A 20114-nucleotide genomic window follows, 5' to 3' on the forward strand; every position below is an offset into this window, starting at 1 on the left:
CGACTACATACTATAAACTAACAGTGACATCTTGCATTGTTGCTACAACGTGCTATAACTAAATCATAATCATAATCTAAGATATCACTAGGTACTAGTAATAGCACTTGTTCGGTCTGCGCACTTTGCTAATTCACCTTACTTCCTATGATACGGGCAAGGACAGCATTCACTAGGTCTACTCATTACACTTCTTTAAAGTGGTACCTTACTTTAAAGAAGTGTAATGGGCGGGACAAATCTCGACTGGGGGCAAATGTAACTGGTCCATTTTTTCCATGTTTTACAATGTTAACATTATTAAATAGAGTGTCCACCGGTTATATATGGTAGGCGTGTTCAGTGGATACATGTAGAACTCAAAATCATAGTGCAATAATGGAAAAAATGGATTTGTTACAATTGACCCCCAGTCCCAGTCGAGATTTGGCCGCTGTACCTTATCAAAAGGTGTTAATAGTTTGGGCTCCGATTACCGCTCCCAAAGGTCTATATACTCAAAGGTGATGGGAAAGACATACCAAATTAACTTTAATATCTTACTCAATTACTATTCAATATGCACTCCAATAGGGAAACTGTGAAAGTAGCCAAAGTGCTTTGGAACGTTCACGGTTCTATTATTTACGACCTTGAAAATTGCATGGAAGCCGGCGCGGCGGTTGCGGTCACGCCCACTTTATGGCCACGCGTTAGCGAACTTTCCTTTAAATGCTTTTTGCGTTCTGAACTATATTACACGTGATTTACTGCGCGAATTATGATAGTTGGCGGTACCGGTTATGTATTGCATATCCATACTAATATTATAAATGGGAAAGTGTGTGTGTGTCTGTTTTTTTTTTGCCGGTCTTTCACGGCAAAACGGGGTGACGATGGAGATTTTGTAATCGATGGATAGTGACATAGGCTACTTTTTGTCTCTTTCTAACCCTACACTTCTCTAAAATGAGGGAGGGGGGGTCGGCAAAAACTCTCAAGGTCGTAAAATCAGACACCAACCTAAAACTAGGTGCGAACACTGAGTAAAGCGTTGGCTAACTATTTGCAGAGTTTTCTTTAGTTTGTTGCCGCAGCAAATTGATGAACTAACTGTTGGACTTGCAAACACTCGGGGTATTCAAAATAGTAAAAAGACGTTCAATTTCCTTACGCATTCTATTTAGTACAAAAAAGGCAATGAGTCTGACCTACATGAGTAAAGTGTTTTTAAAACATGAAAATTATACCTAACTCTATATATTTTGGAAGTTTTATGAAGATATACGAAAATATAGTCACTATGCTAAATAGTTAAAAACTATCACAATAATTATGTTATATGCCATAGAACTATTTCTATGTTAATTTAGGCACTATAGGTCCGATCTCCGTCATCCGATTTCTTTCCTCCATTTTTCCGATCAAGTTTAAAATAAAAAATAAAATAATAAATAAAATAAATAAAGTTTTATTTCAGGCAACACGTACAGTTGTACACCCATATCAGTAAAATTTAGGTTTTTTTAGCCAAAAGGAATACTTAATATTAAAATAAAACTAAACTTAAAAAATTTAGTAATCTGCACTAATTAATCTGCTAGCCATACCTAAGTAGTGCCTAATGTATCAATATGTCCTTTTCATACTGCGAAAACAAATTCATTGTTACACAGGTGACGTGCAATCCCCAAACAGAACTGAATAATAATCAGGAACAGTGTCAAATATAAGTACGTCAAGCGATAACACACCTCACAATTTCGCGAGTAACGCGATATGAATACAAGATAAATCGCCCGTATAAATTTCGCGTCACGTAAACTGCTAAAAATGTTATCGGGTGGAGAAATTGATACGGCTCGCAAACGTAATGTTTTGCGTCGCTTGTGGTAGGTCAACGGAAATAAATTTTCTTTTTCTATCTCAGTTCTTCATGGCGAAGGGTCATGACCACATAAGGTCGAAATATTTTGCACTAAAGCTAGATTTTTGAGATTGACACTTTTCTGCCGTCTTATAGGCATTAGGCACCTGGAATACCTAATACATGCAGGCCTGTCTATGAGGCACCCAGTTGTCGTGGGTGGTGAATGTCCTAATGGATATGAATGGATGGTATGGAGGACGGGGATTACCAACTATTTATAATACGTTTTTCAAGGTTGCCTGGCTCCTGTCTTGCCTATTTTGGGTTTACACATGTACTCGTAAACTCAAAATAGATTGAGATTTTACACGAGCTATATACGTACGTGTGCCTTTGAGCGATTTATCGGGTTAAACCATATCCGAGTGCTAATAAAAAGAGGGATGCGGCGCTACGTTGGTATTTAGATGAGACCGCGTTTGTGGCTTTTATCAAATTAAAACCTTTGTTCCGCTTAAACCACTTGTTACTAATTTAATTACAGTATCTACTGTTTTATGTTGAGGCTAAACTTTCATATTGAATTATAATTTAATTTGGCATTCAATGCAAATAAACTATTTGCTCGATGGCTCATTAAGTACCATATGAAAGTTTAAGGTGCACAGAAAATGAACTTAATTAAGTTACCCTTTCAATGGTTAGAAATTTAAGTACATTAATTTAATCGGTTCTCTATGTGTATAGCAATTACATACATTCACTTAATAACAATGTTATTACTGATGGTCTATGTATGCACATGAATCTAACAAAAAAATGTTACTGCTACATAATTAAAAACGAACGAGTTTCATAAAATATCATAGGTGAAAGTTAAACAAAACTTTAAATAGCAATCATGCAACCGAAGCTCTTTTAATTCAAAGACAAACTGTCATACCATGCGAGGTTTGACAAAATTGTTTTCAACGGACCAACGGACATTTCATTTCGGACAAAACGTCATCTCGACTGATATTAGAAAAGTGGTAAAAAAATGGTTTGTTTTTGTCGAAATGTCCTTTGATTGCGTAGTTTAGACACCTCTAGAATGACGAAAGTGTGACGTCATCACCACTTTTCATTAAACAACTACCTATGTATGTACTGACAATGACAATACATAACTAAATTTGAAATACTTAGGGCCACTTGCACCGACGAAAATGGAGGGTTAACCCGAGGGTTAACCCACCATTTTATATAGAATTTGACAGATGACAGCCCACTAACCCTGAGTTAAGTGGTTGGTGCAAGTGGGCCTTAGCGTTTCAGAATAACATTTAAAGCGGAATAAAAATAAAATTCATTTCTAGAAGTAGCTGAATAAATATTGGTCAGTTTGAGGAGTGTCTACAGTTTAAATTATTGCTACTTTTCTTGAAATAACTGAAATATATGGGCAATTAATTCATCACTGCTGAAAATATTATTAAGTCAAGTTATAATAAGTACATTACGATAGAAGTGCGGAAAATAGGAATTTCGAAACGAGTGGCGATACCTACATTAAAACATGACTGTCAGACATAGACATTTTATTAATAATATTATAAATATTATTATTCATCAATTATTTAACAGCAATTAAATTAAGATTGACTGATTAACGTATCGCCACTCGTGTTTTAAATTTCCACGAGTTGCGAATACCCTCTTCGCACGAGTATCTTACGACATTTTACAGTAGTACACAAGACACCATAAAGTTTAAACATAAGCAAAAAAAATACTACTTTGTGCACTAGCACGGGAAACTATCACCATGTCTACTGGCATCACAATTATGTAAATAGATACTAAATAAAACAAGTATAACGATGCAAGCTCACCTGAGATGCCGTCGTAGGTCCACCATTCCTCCCAGCTGACGCCACTCACGGCTGCAATCAAACCGACTCTAATTAAGTCTGCACAATTCTCATTATGAACACTCTCGACTAGCCTCGAGAACGAAGCGGCGGGCGGGCACGTGCTCTCTGCTTATAAATTCTTCATACTTCATTTGGCGTTCTCGGAAGAAGAACGTCGGGAGAAACAACGGGAATAGTACAACTAGCGGACCTTTCGTGTGTTGATTTAAAGTGGGGTCGTGGGGTTATGACCCGTAGAATGCAACTGCGCAAATCTAAAGGCTCCAGTACACAATGGCCTGTGATGGGCCACGCTTTGCAATGCACAATTGTAGGCCACGATCACTTGGTGTTCACACAGTGGCGCATGTCTCATTGCTGGCTGGCAAACCACTTGCGATGGACATAGAAGTAATTACGGCTGCGGCTATTTATTTATATACTGTTTACAAGTATTACAGGCTCAGATTGATATAAATCAATAAACTTAAAAGTTTCTTCATTGCTCCACGATACTGATATTTTGGGCGATCAAAAATTCTAGTTCTAGCAACAAAAAAGTGCACTATCCCGGTCAGGCGGTCGGTGACAAACTAAACAATGGCCGATTGTGTGAACACCACAGGCCACGCTACGCCACGATTCCTTTGAAGTGTGCCCAAAAAACCGACAACTCCCCGATTGCGCACCACGATTGACAATTGTCCGCCATCATACACCATTACCCCCTGTACACAATGGCGATGGCCTGTAGTGGGCCAGCATGGGCCATTGTGTACTGGAGCCTTAAGATGGCATTAGTACCGGCCAATAAAATGTCACATTTGTATTTTTTTTGGATGAACACGTGTGTTAGTGACGTACGTAGGGTTCATTGGGGTAATTTCGAAAGTCGTCTAATTTCGGAAGTCACATAAAAATCACGATTATATCTATCATATCAAGATTCCCTTTTAGAAATTACCCGAGCATTTCTGTACTTCGAAATTACCCCAATATACCTTATGTTTATTTGTAGATTGCATATTTTACAAGAAATTTAATACAATTTTTTTTTATGAAAACGTATGAAAATCATAGTATGAAAAACACCATAGCTACCATACCTAGGCTAATTTTTCATCAGTAGCACAAATACCTATTTGACGTGTGAGTTTAAATAAAAAAGTGAAATATAAAAAAAGAAGTTCTACGAAAAATGTGATATATGTATTATTGGCCGGTTCTGTATATATGTAATAAGCATCTCCTTTCGAAATTGTTATTATTACATTAGTAAGAAGAAATGTGGGATGCTCGTAGTAATACTAGCACAGCTGTGGTCGTGTAGACGTGAAGCCGTAAGGATTAGTTGTTTAGAGCAGCGGGCTTAACACACCAGTGCAATCCATACTTTATAATAAATATTATAAGTGGAAAAGTGGTGTGTGTCTTCTTGTTTAGTCTGTCTTTCACGGAAAAACGGAGCAACGAATTGATGTGATTTTTTTAAGTGAAGATAGTCGAAGGGACGGAGAGTAACATAGGCTAATTTTTGTCTCTTTCTAATCCCCCACTTCCCTAAAACGGGGGGTGGAATTTTGTATGGAGCATTCCGCCATTTTCGAACTTAACTATACTTGCGAAGCAATCTCTTTTATTACCTGCCAATTCTTTTTAAGTATTTGTGTCACATGTTTTATAATTTTTAAAAATCACTTTTCACACATATTTATGAGTAAACTATTTATTAAATAGGTAGTGAAATGATCTTTAATTTTATAGGTGTCATATAATTTTGCGAGAGAGGGCTTTCACGTCCACTTGTCCAGCAGTGGGACGTTCGTAAGCTTATTTTTTTAACGTACAAGTTTCAAAAATATTAGGCGATGAGTAGCAATTTCAGTGGTGACCTGGCATACTTTAAAAGCTTAACGTGTACCAAAATAAGGGGGTCCGGTTTCCTCTATCTAGTTTATTTTTATCCTGCTCACGTGAACCACTATAATTAAATAGGCGTAGGCGTCCGCCTTTAATTCATACCGACTCCGACAATTCCCTTGTAGCATGTAGCACGTGGGCCGAACTATTGACCGTACAGTCCAGTTGTGGGTTTGCAATGTGCTACTCTATGCCTACAATGAATGGAAACATGTATGAACCAGGTAAAAGGAATACTGAAATTAGAGCGTTATGACTATTTTTAGTAGATTTTAACTGTTTCTGAATTTATACATTGCCATCGATTGTTGTAAAAGAAAATAAATAAATAGTGTGGCCACCTTACACAGATCAACTTAGCCCCAAACTAATAGCAAAGCTTGTACTATGGGTGCTAACCGACGATATATACATAGAAAACATCCATGAATCAGGAACAAATATCACACAAACAAATGCCCTTACCGACTGAGCCAGACCGGTCGTCAAACAAACTCCTATAATAATTTATTTGCAACAAAAGGTTATAATTACCTTACAGTGTAAGAAAAAATGTTTCACCTTTTTCGACTATTTTAAATAGTATTCATGAGTATGCCTTATTCACAATGACGAAAATTTGGACTTATATTGTTACGGTAATGTAATAAATCTGAGCGTTACCATGACTATCCATTTAGACTACGAAAATTTCATTGCACGGTGAATCGTAGAAAAAAATCGTTCAGCGTGCGTAGCCGAATGCACAAACTCACACGAAACGAAACGCTCGTAGATCTCTATCGCTCTTGCGTATTAGCGCGACAGAGCCAGACTACCTTTCGCGGTGTTTCGTTTTCGTTTCGCGTCGTAGAAATACCATTCGGCTACGGGGTCTGATATTCATAATTAAATGTAATTTGTGAAAATGACATATCTGATCCATTACGTAGTTATCTAGAACAAATATTTAACGACATTAACATTATCTTAAAGTTCGAAACACGACGTAAGCTGGTATAGTTTTAAAGGAAAATCTTAAAAAACCGCAACGTTATATCATTAAAACGGTCTCGGCTTACGGCAGAAGGATTTCGGGAAGATTAAAATTTTTAATTTCAGCTTCCTGGAGTTCTCTTAATTAAGATTATGAGATTATTATAGTCAAAATATTTAAAAGCAATTAATGCAAAAATACTCTGAGTCGTAATAAACAATAACAATATAAATTATTTCTTTATGGACCCATTTAATTACCAAATGTTTGATTTGAATTTTATAATACAACAAAAAACTAGTCAATACACATTTAAATAAAATTATTCCATTCTAAAAGTATTTCCATCCAAGTCTAATATCTAAAGAAGTGCTTCCATATCTTTGTGTGTAACAATGTTAGGATGCCTTTAACTATGTTTGAAATCAGGACTGTTATTGTATTGCAAATCCCGTTACCACTAGCAATAGTTAATCCAAAAATATAAATGATTTTATACCGCCCGTGTTCGTAGGTGTACAATAACGATCCATACGAGATAGTTCTCATAACTTACAAAATACACAAACACAACAACCACGAAAACACAAGCAAAGCCCGCATTCGAAACATACACCGATCTCGAAACTTACTCGATACACGGCTGATTTATGATTTTAATTTAAATTTTTGCATTCGCTAGGCGAAGTTGGCTTCGGACGCGCCGCCTGCATCGCAAATATATGTCGCTCGAGTATCGGTTCCCGTTCGCATTCGATACAGCTCGAACGAACTGTCGACTTTTAATCTTTTAATGCTACTCAACAAACTCCGGCCTTCGGGAATACGCTTTCCTGTATTCGAAATATTCTTCATTGGCGTATTTACGAGTAAACTAGATACTTTTGTGCTTGCGTTGGTACGAGCACTATGTTTTTGTTGTGATTGGTCTATAAAAACACTCGATTTTTCGTGTAACATGTGCATTACGGGCATTGCATTTTCTCGAGTTATCCGTGTTTATGACAGTGTGGTGCTTGTAGTTTCCTGATTATTTGCTATGTAGCCAAATTTGCCCACATAATACATAACATAACATTATAGGAAGTTATACTGTAGGTATATTACGTAGCGGTCGAGCTGTGGTTATCAAAACAAGCGGCTGATTCTGGTGTATTCCAATTTGTTACTATTTTATTTTGATACTAGTCTACTTTTCCAATCGCTTACGCTAATTTATATAATTTTTTACAACATTCTCAACTGTTGACGAGTGATAACTTGAACAATATAATGTTAAAGAGGCTAACACCAATTTGCCCTACAATATGAGCCTGTCGGTGTTTCTTTTTAAACGTACTAACTAATATTCTGTGGGTCTTTTGAATAGTCTTACCTATAAGTAGCGTTTACTAATATTGTGATTACTTAATTAGTTTCTTTGCATTTAAAGGAGCGGAGGGCGAATGACGCAGAAAGTTCATTTAAGTTTGTTGAATTAAGTTTAAGATGTGTGTTTATTGAACTTTATCTATTTAAATAGGTACAAAGTGGTAAACAACTTTTCGACTCTATTTTTAAACTCATAAGGTCGATAATTGGTAAACCACTTTTTTGGCTGACTGTACCTACTCGTATTGTTACTCCGGTTACACGTATCAGAAAATATTTCTTCACCTACCCTACCCAAACTGTATAAAACAGCAACAACATAAAAATGTTTATGCATTGTTGCGTTCCGCGAACGCGATCGGAACGTGAAAGAGCGAAGTGCTCGCCAGGGAAATGCCAGTCAGCGTCTGCCTTAACTCCGAGTCTGGAGCTAGCGTTCCATGAGCGGAACGTCTCGCGAGAAAACTGTTTATTGATTTAAATTCACTAAACCATACATATGGATCTATGTTTTTTTTGTTAATAAACAAGATAAACAATATACTTAAATGTCGACCGGTCTGGCTCAGTCGGTAGTGACCCTGCCTGCTGAGCCGCGGTCCTGGGTTCGAATCCCGGTAAGGGCGTTTATTTGTGTGATGAGCACAGATATTTGTTCCGAAGTCATGGATGTCTCCTATGTATATAAGTATGTATTTATCTATTTAAGTATGTATATCGTCGCTTAGCACCCATAGTACAAGCTTTGCTTAGTTTGGGGCACTGTGTAAGGTGTCCCCAATATTTATAAATTTATATTATAAATAAATAAGTAAATATTAATAGGACATTCTTACACAGATTGACTGAGCTCCACGGTAAGCTCAAAAGGCTTGTAATTTGGGTACTCGGACAACGATATATATAATATACAAATACTTATATACATAGAAAACGAAAACGTCCATGACTCAGGAACAATTATCTGTGCTCATCACACAAATAAATGCCCTTACCGACTGAGCCAGACCGGCCGTCAAAGTATAAGTAAATATTTTGTATAAGGTTTCATTTAAGTATTTTTTTAAATTTAATCACACTCGCACAGTAAATGTGGAATTGCACGCAGGCCGAACGGGTGTTACAGAAAAACCGATAGACTAAAAAAGGGGTAGGCAGAGCACATGAGACTACTAAATTCTCAGTGTCACTCTTGGCCCGTGTGGTGACGGGTTAAGAATTTCACCACCCCCTTTCTTCCCGTGGGTGTCGTAGAAGTCGACTGTGGGATTTTCGTTTAATTGTGACGTAGGCGAGAGGCTGGCAACCTGTCACTGCAATGTCACAATTTTCGTTTTCTTTCTACCCTGTAATTGCCAAGAGTGGCATAATAATTTAACAATAGTTAATCAAACTAATAACTATATGACCGGGATTTAATGTATGTACATATGTGTATAAGACCGAAAGGTCGATATTAATATCGATATCGAAATAAAACGTTGAAAACGCGGGCAATTCGCTCCCAACGATCCCCACAAAGAGCTTCAACCATGCATCGGAAATGAATCAGTTTCCGTTCTGAATGAGCCAAATCATATATATACGATATATCTTTGCATGATTTTGCAGTCTAAATACGACTTTTATTCAAAGTGAGATAGTCCTAATTTCAACAGTGCGCTCGTGCAAATTTTAACAGGATGCACTGCTTGCGGGACATTGTACTCTTTGTGAATTTTTAATGCAAAGTTCACAGATGTTTTGAAGTTAAAATATATTGCGCAGTTTAAATTTTATACTAATTTCAGCAGGTGTCAAACAATATTAGAGGAAGTAAATAATTATTAATTAAAGTATTTGAAGGAATATTAATACAATCCCAGGGTGCACAGTTTTTTTTTTTAAGAAATCCCAAAGCGTCTGGCTGCCGTAACTGATTGGAACTGAAGACCTAATGACTTCCCCGCACAATGTACGCACACACAGCTTCCTCGATACAATACCTAAAAGGCTTGGTTTATATGAAAGCTTGCCGTTCAGTTTGATGCTGTCTTAGTTTCAATAATTATGTAATTTTATGGTTCTTTAACAAAAAGGTTGTTATGATGCGACTCTGTCCGTCTGTCGGGTACAAATCCAATTATATACATTATTAATTATATTATATTATATTATTAAATATATTAAATCTTTAAAATTTAAAAAAGTTATGAATACAGATAACCCAGACGCATTTAAATTGTTCTTTTTTCATACAGTCGTATGATAAAATTACATTTCGAATGCATCCTGCTTTATGGAAGAGATTTTCCGACGCAATGAGCCGCGGCGGGCCGAGCGAAACTGTTATCGGTGTATGACATAAATAAATAAAATTCACGTGGAAAATAGGCAATTTCACGCTGCATTGGAAGTTCTTTGCGTGGCATGTGCAAGCTTGCTTGTCGGCCGCGCCAACAAAAGCGTCGCTGGTGCGGGTAATTTTAATATCTATCCAGTTTTCAAGCACTTTGTACTTTACATTTGATGTCAAAAAGTTTGCGTTACACGATCTTCTTAATATATTGATAGGAACTGACTTATACAAGCGTCGATAGCAAAACCAAAGACAATAAATGTAAAATGTAATAATGTCTTTTGCACGTTATTTGAAACTTTACTTCTCTCGTTTTATCAGCTCATTTTGCGTTTATCGACGATTAATAGCATGTTTATTCAGTCTACCTATACCTACATAATATAACGTTAATCATATAATTTTTTACTGAAAAATCACGAGATAATTATTTTGTATAAAAGTTGTTTTTTTATACTACATCGGTGGCAAAGAAGCATACGGTCCGCCTGATGGAAAGCGGTCACCGCACCGGTTTAAAGCCAAACATGGAAAGGTCAATCTTAGGAAGGTCGAGCTACTTTTTTTTTTAAGGAATTCTGACACATTATTTAAATATTCTCAAGATGGACTATCTTAAGATGAAAAGTTTAGTTTTGTTTGTTATACCAGTAACATGAAAGTTAATGTCAAGTATCAGACGGCATATGTCAAAGTAACATAGTATATAAAAATTAATAAAGGTTATGATTCACTTGTACAGTCATTAAACCTAATTTATTGAATAGCTCAATAGCAGTAAGAGTTAAGACACTAGTTTCTTAGATAAATTAATTATATTTGACCTAAAGAACCTTCCCTGTTAACAGAAATCAATAAAAACCGGCCAAGAGCGTGTCGGGCCACGCTCAGTGTAGGGTTCCGTAGTTTTCCGTATTTTTCTCAAAAACTGCTGAACCTATCAAATTCAAAATAATTTTCCTAGAAAGTTCTACTTTTGTGATTTTTTCATATTTTTTAAACATATGGTTCAAAAGTTAGAGGGGGGGACACGGTTTTTTTCCTTTAGGAGCGATTATTTCCGAAAATATTAATATTATCAAAAAACGATTTAAGTAATACCTATCCAACAATATTTCACACGTTGGGGTTGGAATGAAAATAAATAAATGGTACCAAATTTCAGCTTTCTAGTGCTTACGGTTACTGAGATTATCCGCGGACGGACGGACGGACGGACGGACAGACAGACATGGCGAAACTATAAGGGTTCCTAGTTGACTACGGAACCCTAAAACTGGTTGTAGGTGCATATAATTGGCAGATGAATTAGTAATTAAACAGAGTGAGTAATGAATTAGTAATTATAATTTTAGACTGCATTACTTCGAAGTGGTCGCCTTCTAACCTCTCAACCACGAAAGTTCCGACTGGCCAGCAGCCTGAATCAATAGCCCGTTAGCATCTTGTTAGTCATATTTCAATAACCGAAGCAACTCCGTTAGGAAGATCGCCGATGTAGACTAGCTCCAGGGTACGTAGCCAAATGCACAAACGCTCACGATAATATCTGTTTCGTATCTCAGTATTTCTCCGACGCCAAACGAAAGCGATACGCCGCTGGCTCTGTCGCGCCAATACGCAAGCGCGATACCACTGTCGTTTCGTAGCGTTTCGTGAGCGATTGTGCCATTCGGCTAGCCACCCATGTCTCTAAACCAAGCCAATAGCGATAGCGCTCCTGCGTATTGGCGCGATAGACTCAGATTGCATTTCAGTCGGCATCTGGCGTCGACGATTGCCATTCGGCTACGCCACCTGAATGAAATACCGACGTCGATATTTACATAGAAGTTTCGCGATGACCAAAAGACTTTATTTATCTGAAATTAATGGATTTTATTTTTATTTTATTGTTTTAAAGTTGGTTTCCACTGAAACGTACATACATACATATAATCACGCCTGTATCCCATGAAGGGGTTGGCAGAGCACATAAAACTATTCAAGTTTCAGTGCCACTCTTGGCAAATAAGGGGTCGATAGAAAACGAAATTTTGACTGAAATGTAATGCTTAAAATAAAGTTTTAATACCTAATACAATTCATAAATACAAGCACACCTATATCCCATAAAGGGGTAGGCAGAGCACTATGAACTATTCATGTTTCAGTGCCACTCTTGGCAAAAAGGGGTTGAAAGAAAGCGAAATTGTGACATTGCAGTGACAGGTTGCCAGCCTCTCGCCTACGCCACAATTTATCCTATATCCCACAGTCGACTTCTACGACACCCACGGGAAGAAAGGGGGTGGTGAAATTCTTAACCCGCTACCACACCTCACGTCACCTAATACAATTCATCAAGTTCATAGCTTATACATGTATTTAAGCAAAATGAACCTTATCAAAAAAATTAAATATAGCCTATCGTAGCTTTGTAGCTGACTGAACTCAAATAAATAAAATCTCGGATTAAAATTGGAACAACAGCCAGCGTACAATTTTCAAATTGCCAGCAGTCTATAATCACAAACAAAAACCGTATTATATTCCTTACCGAAAAAAATAACTCACGTTCTCATAAAGTACCTATTTTATGTGTGACTTTTTCTCATAATAAAAATAAACAGTGCATTTTTCGAACTTTCAGTGTTATTTATAGTTTGCTGAAAATACCTATGACCGATAACGATTTAAATGCCAATTAGAAAAAAATACCTCGAAGTTAACTAACATATAATATTCATGACTGAGCAACATGTAGAATGATGTACATGATACAGTTATTAGTAGGGTATAGGGTATATTGACATTTGACACTGACAATTCTGTGCCTATTTCTGGGTTGACAAGTAACATTGTTACTCAGCGTCAATATTTCCTTGTTGAACAGGCAATGAACGGCAAATTCACTGTCTGGCAACAATTGTCACTATTGTGGAATAGGCCACTGGTGTTGATTTATTATCATTATCAGTTATTGAAAAATGGGAACTGTAAACATGAACGATATTTTTTGTACTTTTTCAGAAATCAATAAACATTTCATTTTCATTTTTCATTTTCATTTTCATTTCGGAACAAATGTTTAAAATTAGAATGCCCCTAAAGGACCCCGTTTGAATACGTAAGTGCATAACGTGCCGCCGCGAGAATATCGTTTCATAAGCCACGACCATATTTTGTCTGTGTTATCTCGGCCGAAATGAGGAAGGTAACCTGAACTATGTACTCGTTATTTTATCTAGTAATTTCGGAACATGGAGCTCAATCTAATAGGTGAAATTAACAAGATTTGGAACTAAATAATGAACTTGATACAATTTCTTAACGAAGCGAATTCGCTTCTCATATCTGTAACTATATATTATGTACGTGTTAGACTACCTATGCTTTCGATCATACTTAGGTATTTACAATATTTAGTAATAGTACTAGTACTGAAATAAAACTATTAATTATTATAGTTTTTTTGTATTAAATATTACATAAAAATGTCCTTTCTCATAAAGAATTATGACTACTACGGGTATATTGCCATGGTATATTGTCAAAAAAAATAGTACTTAAAGCATAAAATTAAACTTATATTCGCGAAAATGGCTCGTGGTATAAGTGATCAAATATTTAGTTGTGTTTTTATGTTTTGTACTTCTTTTTCGATATCATATCGTTCTAAAGGTGCTCACAGATGCAACAGTAATAGAAATATACAAAATACCTATTAGCAAAATATTAGCCTTTCTAGGGTTAAAGTAGTCAACTATGGACCCTTATAGTTTCGCCATGTCTGTCTTTCCGTCCGTCCGTCCGTCCGCGGATAATCTCAGTGACCGTTAGCACTAAAAAGCTGAAATTTGGTACCAATATGTATATCAATCACGCTAATAAAGTGGTAAAATAAAAAGTGGAAAAAAATGTTTTGTTAGGGTACCCCCCCCCCCACATGTAAAGTGGGGACTGATTTTTTTTTCATTTCGACCCCAACGTGTGATATATTGTTGGATAGGTATTTAAAAATGAATAAGGGTTTACTAATTTTTTTTGACGTTACATGTTCGTAAGTTTCCATGAAAATATGAAGGAAAAACATTTCGTACTACATCTTTAAAGGCCCTTTCTTGCGGGCGTAACATTAATGTAAGATACCCACAGTAATATGTAATTTTTGATAAAACAATTAAAAAAAAACTAGTCTAGTTCGATAAATTTTATCGCATCGGTGCGTCCCTATCGCACTTACGACGTGGCTTGCGTGGGCAACGGACGCGCGACGGCGATGCGACGCATACGAAATCAAACCTTATCGATATGGAAGTAGACGATGCGATGAGACGCGACGGCGTCGCCCACGCAAGACACGGCGTTACAAAATGGTGCGAAAAGGACGGCCTGAGGTTATATCATTTATCGCGCGACCATGATTGCCTGCCTGGATTCGAATTATGTATAATGAATTGAAATTATTATAATGGTCCAAAATATGCTGTAGCGTGCCCAATAAAGCAAAGTTAAATGAAAGTCGTAAGGATTTGGTGTCCCGGCAGGCTTAAGGCCGGCACCTGCTCCCATGCAACCAGCCTGCAAAATGCCATTTGCGGCGCCTTTGTCCCCTTGTTTACTTTTATGCAATTTGTTGGAATTTATATTTCTATTTCGCGTCTGCGTGGAGTAAGCAGGATGGTAATTTGCGAGCTTGCCTTTCTTTTTTTGGGAGTAAGTTCTAGTGCAGTGCATACGTGCGTAATTAATGGGTCTTATCAGTTGTAAGTAATTACAGGTGTATAGTTATATTAAAGTGAATCTACACCACTACCACACCTTGGACACTGGCGATCAAATAATAATTATATGAAAGAGGCTCGCTCCTAGCACACAGTCTAAGCTCGTGTAGGTAAACTATGCTTGTATGAGTGAAATATGACAGGTTGACTGTTTGCGTTTTGACAGGCGGTAACAGTGAGGTAGCCGAGAGAGGGTGGGCGGCACTTTCAGTAAATATTTTACTTTATTAAAGTAAGATATTTAACAACTAAATGAATACTAAGGAGGTTATCTGATCTATAAAATAACTCTGTCGTAACCACGGGTAGACACACATACAAAATTTGGATAAAATTAGGGTATTAAAAATAACTGTCCCAATCCCTATGGTACGTGCAGGGTACACGTAGTGATTGTGGAATTAGACGCTTGGCTTTACATGACATCTGGTAACTTTGTGTCATCATTCAAACTATTTTTGATAGGATAGATTATACAATAAACATCTATTGTCCCCGATTGAAAAAGCGTGTAAATAAAGGAGAGACGCCTCGAGCAAACAAGGTCATAAAGCACGTCGGGCCCACATATAATCAGCTTAGTGATAAATTGGCAAACAGCACGCAAGCGACACAGCTGCTTCCGGATCCGGACCGCAACTCTGACGGCTGTCTTTGCGAGCTTCGGCAACTATTTTTTTTTATTTACACAGTACGACTAGTAAATACATGACTATTACCAGAACACAAAAAAATGGACGATGATGGCTTCTGTTTGCCATCAAACAAAAAATTCTTAACGAACTTTTTCACTGAAATATAGTATTTAAATTAATACGAGTATCTAACATTTATTATTAATAACCATCCAGTAATGTAGGAAACTCTAGGCCTAGATTTATATATATTGTTGTAAACCGTACTTGTAAAAAGCTGTTTGATTTCTAAATAAATAAAAAAAATATATGTATATTTTAGCTATCAATTTATATAAATAGAAAATATGTAAGTATCTATAAATATAAACTGTCAATCTGTCAAGATGATAATTGTCTGTTGATAGTTGTTTGATTAGGTTATTATGTCCAATAGGGTATTTTCCTCCTAGTCAAATCAGCTTCTTTTTATTAAGAACTGTCACAACGATTCTGAACGACTTGCTAATATGGAATTAATATTAAATCGAATTGAGTGACGTCGTGGTCAACTGATTTACTTTATATATTTCTATCTGATTTATAAAATATACATTGGAGAAGGGGCCACGATGGAACCTTAAACTAAACATGGTTTTGGTAGATCTTATTTTCTTATCTCAATGTACCTTAATTTTATTTTAATGGTCGAATATTTAACTTGGCTTAACCGCATGGCAGGTGGAGGACACTAAGCCGCGATAAAAAAAACGCTAATTACATTCGTTTCTTTGTTTGGTTTACTAAAAGCGTAAGAATTTTCGGCTAACTGTTTATAAAGAAGGTCTGTGTATAAAATGAGAGAGAGTTGTATCCGTGGACTTTAAAAATATTGCTTTATAGCTAAATAGCAAAAAATAACATCATTTGAAGACGCCTTGTAATAATATTACTTTTCTATGTTGAATCAAAGAAATATATAACTCCGTATAGACAGATAAAGTCTAAAAAAAAAAAGTACCTCAGTACCATACAGAAAAATGTACGGTGGCCTAGATGGCATTACACACTTTGGGGTACGCTCAGCTAGATGGCGCTAATATTAATATTTGACATTTTAACACATAAAGCTAAGAATATGGGCCAAATTGTCAAAACTGAGGTTCAATAGTTCTAAGCCTGTGTCAAGAGATGGCAGTCTATGCCACGGAAGTATAACTAAAGCATGGAAGCCATGCTAAAATAAGAGCATGGTGACATGAATCTTACTCACAACACTTTATTACGTTTTGTTTATGAACGAATGCGACAAAAATCCGGAACTTCTTTCGTTTTCCCGAAGGTGGTCACTAAACGATTGCCAAGTGGTTGCCTTTTAGTAGTCGAATCGACAAAGTAGCATCCCTAGCAAAACAAGAACCTACTGACCACCTACCAAAAAGAGAAATAACTAGCATATATCCATCCCTTTTCAATACATTATCTAATTCATAAAGAAGTCAAGGATGAGTATATGCATTTCACAAGCTTTGTTATTAGGGAGGCTTGATCTATGCACTGTGCTTACACAATTACACATTTTACTTTGACAGTAACCCTCTATAATACTCGATCCTCTTTGGTTGAATATACGTTACTGTAATAATAATACCTATAGATATGTATTTTACTAAAGTTTCAAGGATCAAAGCGCCTTATTAATGCCACAATTAACCAGAGGGCTGGTTCTTTTATTGCCCTTCTGGGTAACCTACCATACTTACTGATAGCACCCATTTTCCATTTGTTCAACTTTTTTTTGCGTTTATTTTGAGTAGGTTGCATTCGGGTAATTTCGAAAGTCGTCTAATTTCGAAAGTCACATAAAATCACCATTTTTTTCCATCATATCAAGGGTCCCCTTTCGAAATTACCCGACCATTATTTCTGTGCGTCGAAATTACACCAATACACCTACCTAAATGTTGTGTATAGGATTATGTTAAGGTTTATTACCTTTTTTTTTAAAATTAGATATAGGTAGGTGAAGCAGGTTTAAAATGTTATTGGTTCGCAAGTAACAAATCGGGCGAAAATATAAACTTCCCTTATCGTCCTAAGATAACCAGCAGTCGCAAGTGTCTGTGACCTCTGGTGGTTTAGCACAACTTGTGCTCTCACGCGCAACTTGCGCTCGACACTTCAAGTCACGATTGATGTAAATATGTACCTACTAGATTTTTCCCGCGGCTTCGCTCACGTTAGAAAGATACAAAAAGTAGTCTATGTCATTCTCCATCCCTTCAACTATCTCCACCTAAAAAATCGCGTCAATTCGTCGCTCCGTTTTGCCGTGAAAGACGGACAAACAAACAGACACACAAACTTTTCCATTTATAGGTTATATATATATATTGAGTTAGGTATTTACATTTTTTTTTTATTATATTTGCACTGCCCTTAACTCTTTTCTATCCACTATCTCGCTGTCTGAAGGTTGTCTGGCAGAGATCGCTCTTTAGCGATAAGACCGCCTGTTGTTACCTACTATTTAAGTTCTTTATTTGTTTGTTTAGCTGTTGTCGTTGTAGTAGTGCAATAAAGTATTTTATTATTATTATTATTCCTCTTTATTCATTTTAATTCTTAGGCTAGGTTTTATAATATGATTATAAAAGTAAAATACAAAACCACATACAAAACAATACAAAATATATAAACACATTATAAAAAACCTAACCTAGGGTGCCGCCAGCAGCGGGGCAGGGCCCAAGCTGCCGGTGGTTAGGGCTGCAGAGAGAGGAACCGTCGGACTATCCGCGCTGTGTCCAAGATCACCGCCTTCTGCATCTGGCCCTTGATCCAGCCACCTAGCGAGAGTCTCTTAAGATGTTGGTCGAGACTCTTCGCTATGAGACCGTTCGCTGAAACGACTATCGGAACAATGATCGTTGATTCAACATCCCACATGGCGGTTATCTCGTGAGCCAAGTCTAGGTACTTACTGGACTTGTCCTCGGCTTTCACGAGATTCTCATCATGGGGGATGGTGATGTCAACGAGCACTGCCCGGCGTTGCAGTCGATCTATTATCACAATGTCAGGCTTATTGGCTACAATAGTCCTGTCAGTGATAATAGATCGATCCCAATAGAGCGTGGCACGATTTTCGAGAACCGGCGCAGGTAAGTACTTGTAGTACGGTACTTCGCGGTCCACAAGGCCATATTGAAGAGCAAGTTGCTGGTGAATAATCCTGGCTACGAGATTATGTCTGTGCAAGTACTCGCCGTTAGCAAGATGAGAACAACCGGAAATGATATGCCTGAGTGACTCTCCGGGACGGCGGCATGCCCGACAAATGTCGACCGTACCGTCCTTCAGGATATATTTCCGGTAGTTGTTCGTCATCATAACTTCGTCCGCAATTGCACAGGCAAAACCCTCGGTTTCTCCGAAGAGGTCCCCGAATCGTAACCAGTTCACCGATGCGAGCAGATCTACATCGGGTCCCGTGAGGGCCTTGTAGAACCGCCCGTGTAGCTGCTTGCTCTCCCATACCGCCTTGCGGTCCGCAGTACTTAGTACCACAGGTTTGCGCCAGTTCTGTTTCGCCAAGGAGAGCGGCGTGAGGTTTCCGTCCACTGCCACCACATCACGATGCATCCCGCACTTGTTGTTAAGGAAGTAATTCCTGAGATTGTACACCTCACGGTTGTGGAGATCTTTGGCGTTTAGGAAGCCTCGACCTCCGCACTTCCGTGGGATGTACAATCTCATAACAGACGAGCGTGGGTGTAACATACGGTGTGTGGTAAGCAGTGAGCGGACCCTCCGATCCAGGGCGTCCAGCTCAGTCTGGGTCCACCGTAGTATGCCAAAGGAGTATGTGAGTAGAGGCATTACCCAGGCGTTAAAGGCGCGCACTTTGTTGCCTCCTGACAAAAGACTGTTAAGGACTTTTGTGAGCCGACTGAAAAAGCGCTCCTTCACCGACCGTCTAATGCCAACATCCTCAATACCCAACGACTGTGACATACCAAGGTACTTATAGGTTTCTGATTCAGAGATAGATCTGAACGACATCGTCTCAGAAAGTTGTAAATTTTCTGAATTTACAACCTCCCCCCGCTGTACATGCATAACCGCACACTTATCGACACCAAACTCCATTCTGATGGCGGTACTGAAAACTTCTGTGGTTTTCATTAGCAGGCTCACTCACGCTCTGACTCGCGAAGTCCCCGCCGTCGTTACCGGAATCAACCCGCGGCGCCTCCGGTGCCAGGTCGGGTTCGGGCACCGGGTCCGGCGACATGGCGGGCAAATCCCGCCCCGAGGCGGGGTCCGCGCGAGCAGCGAGAGCCACCTGGCGAAGCCGATCAAGTGTGGCGTCATCCAACCGC

General features: G+C 37.9%; 1 protein-coding gene across 1 annotated transcript in view; it reads right to left on the minus strand.

The window, feature by feature from the left end:
• The window catches only part of LOC125228763 (carbonic anhydrase-related protein 10-like), a 43468-nt gene that overhangs the window by 13100 nt on the left and 10254 nt on the right, over positions 1-20114 (minus strand). Inside the window, exon 3 of the mRNA XM_048133435.1 lies at positions 3724-3774. Within this exon, the coding sequence (XP_047989392.1) occupies positions 3724-3774 (51 nt within the window). The remainder of the gene's footprint in view (positions 1-3723; positions 3775-20114) is intronic.

Source organism: Leguminivora glycinivorella, chromosome 8, assembly GCF_023078275.1.
Source record: "Leguminivora glycinivorella isolate SPB_JAAS2020 chromosome 8, LegGlyc_1.1, whole genome shotgun sequence".
In the NCBI taxonomy this organism is placed as follows: Eukaryota; Metazoa; Arthropoda; class Insecta; order Lepidoptera; family Tortricidae; genus Leguminivora; species Leguminivora glycinivorella.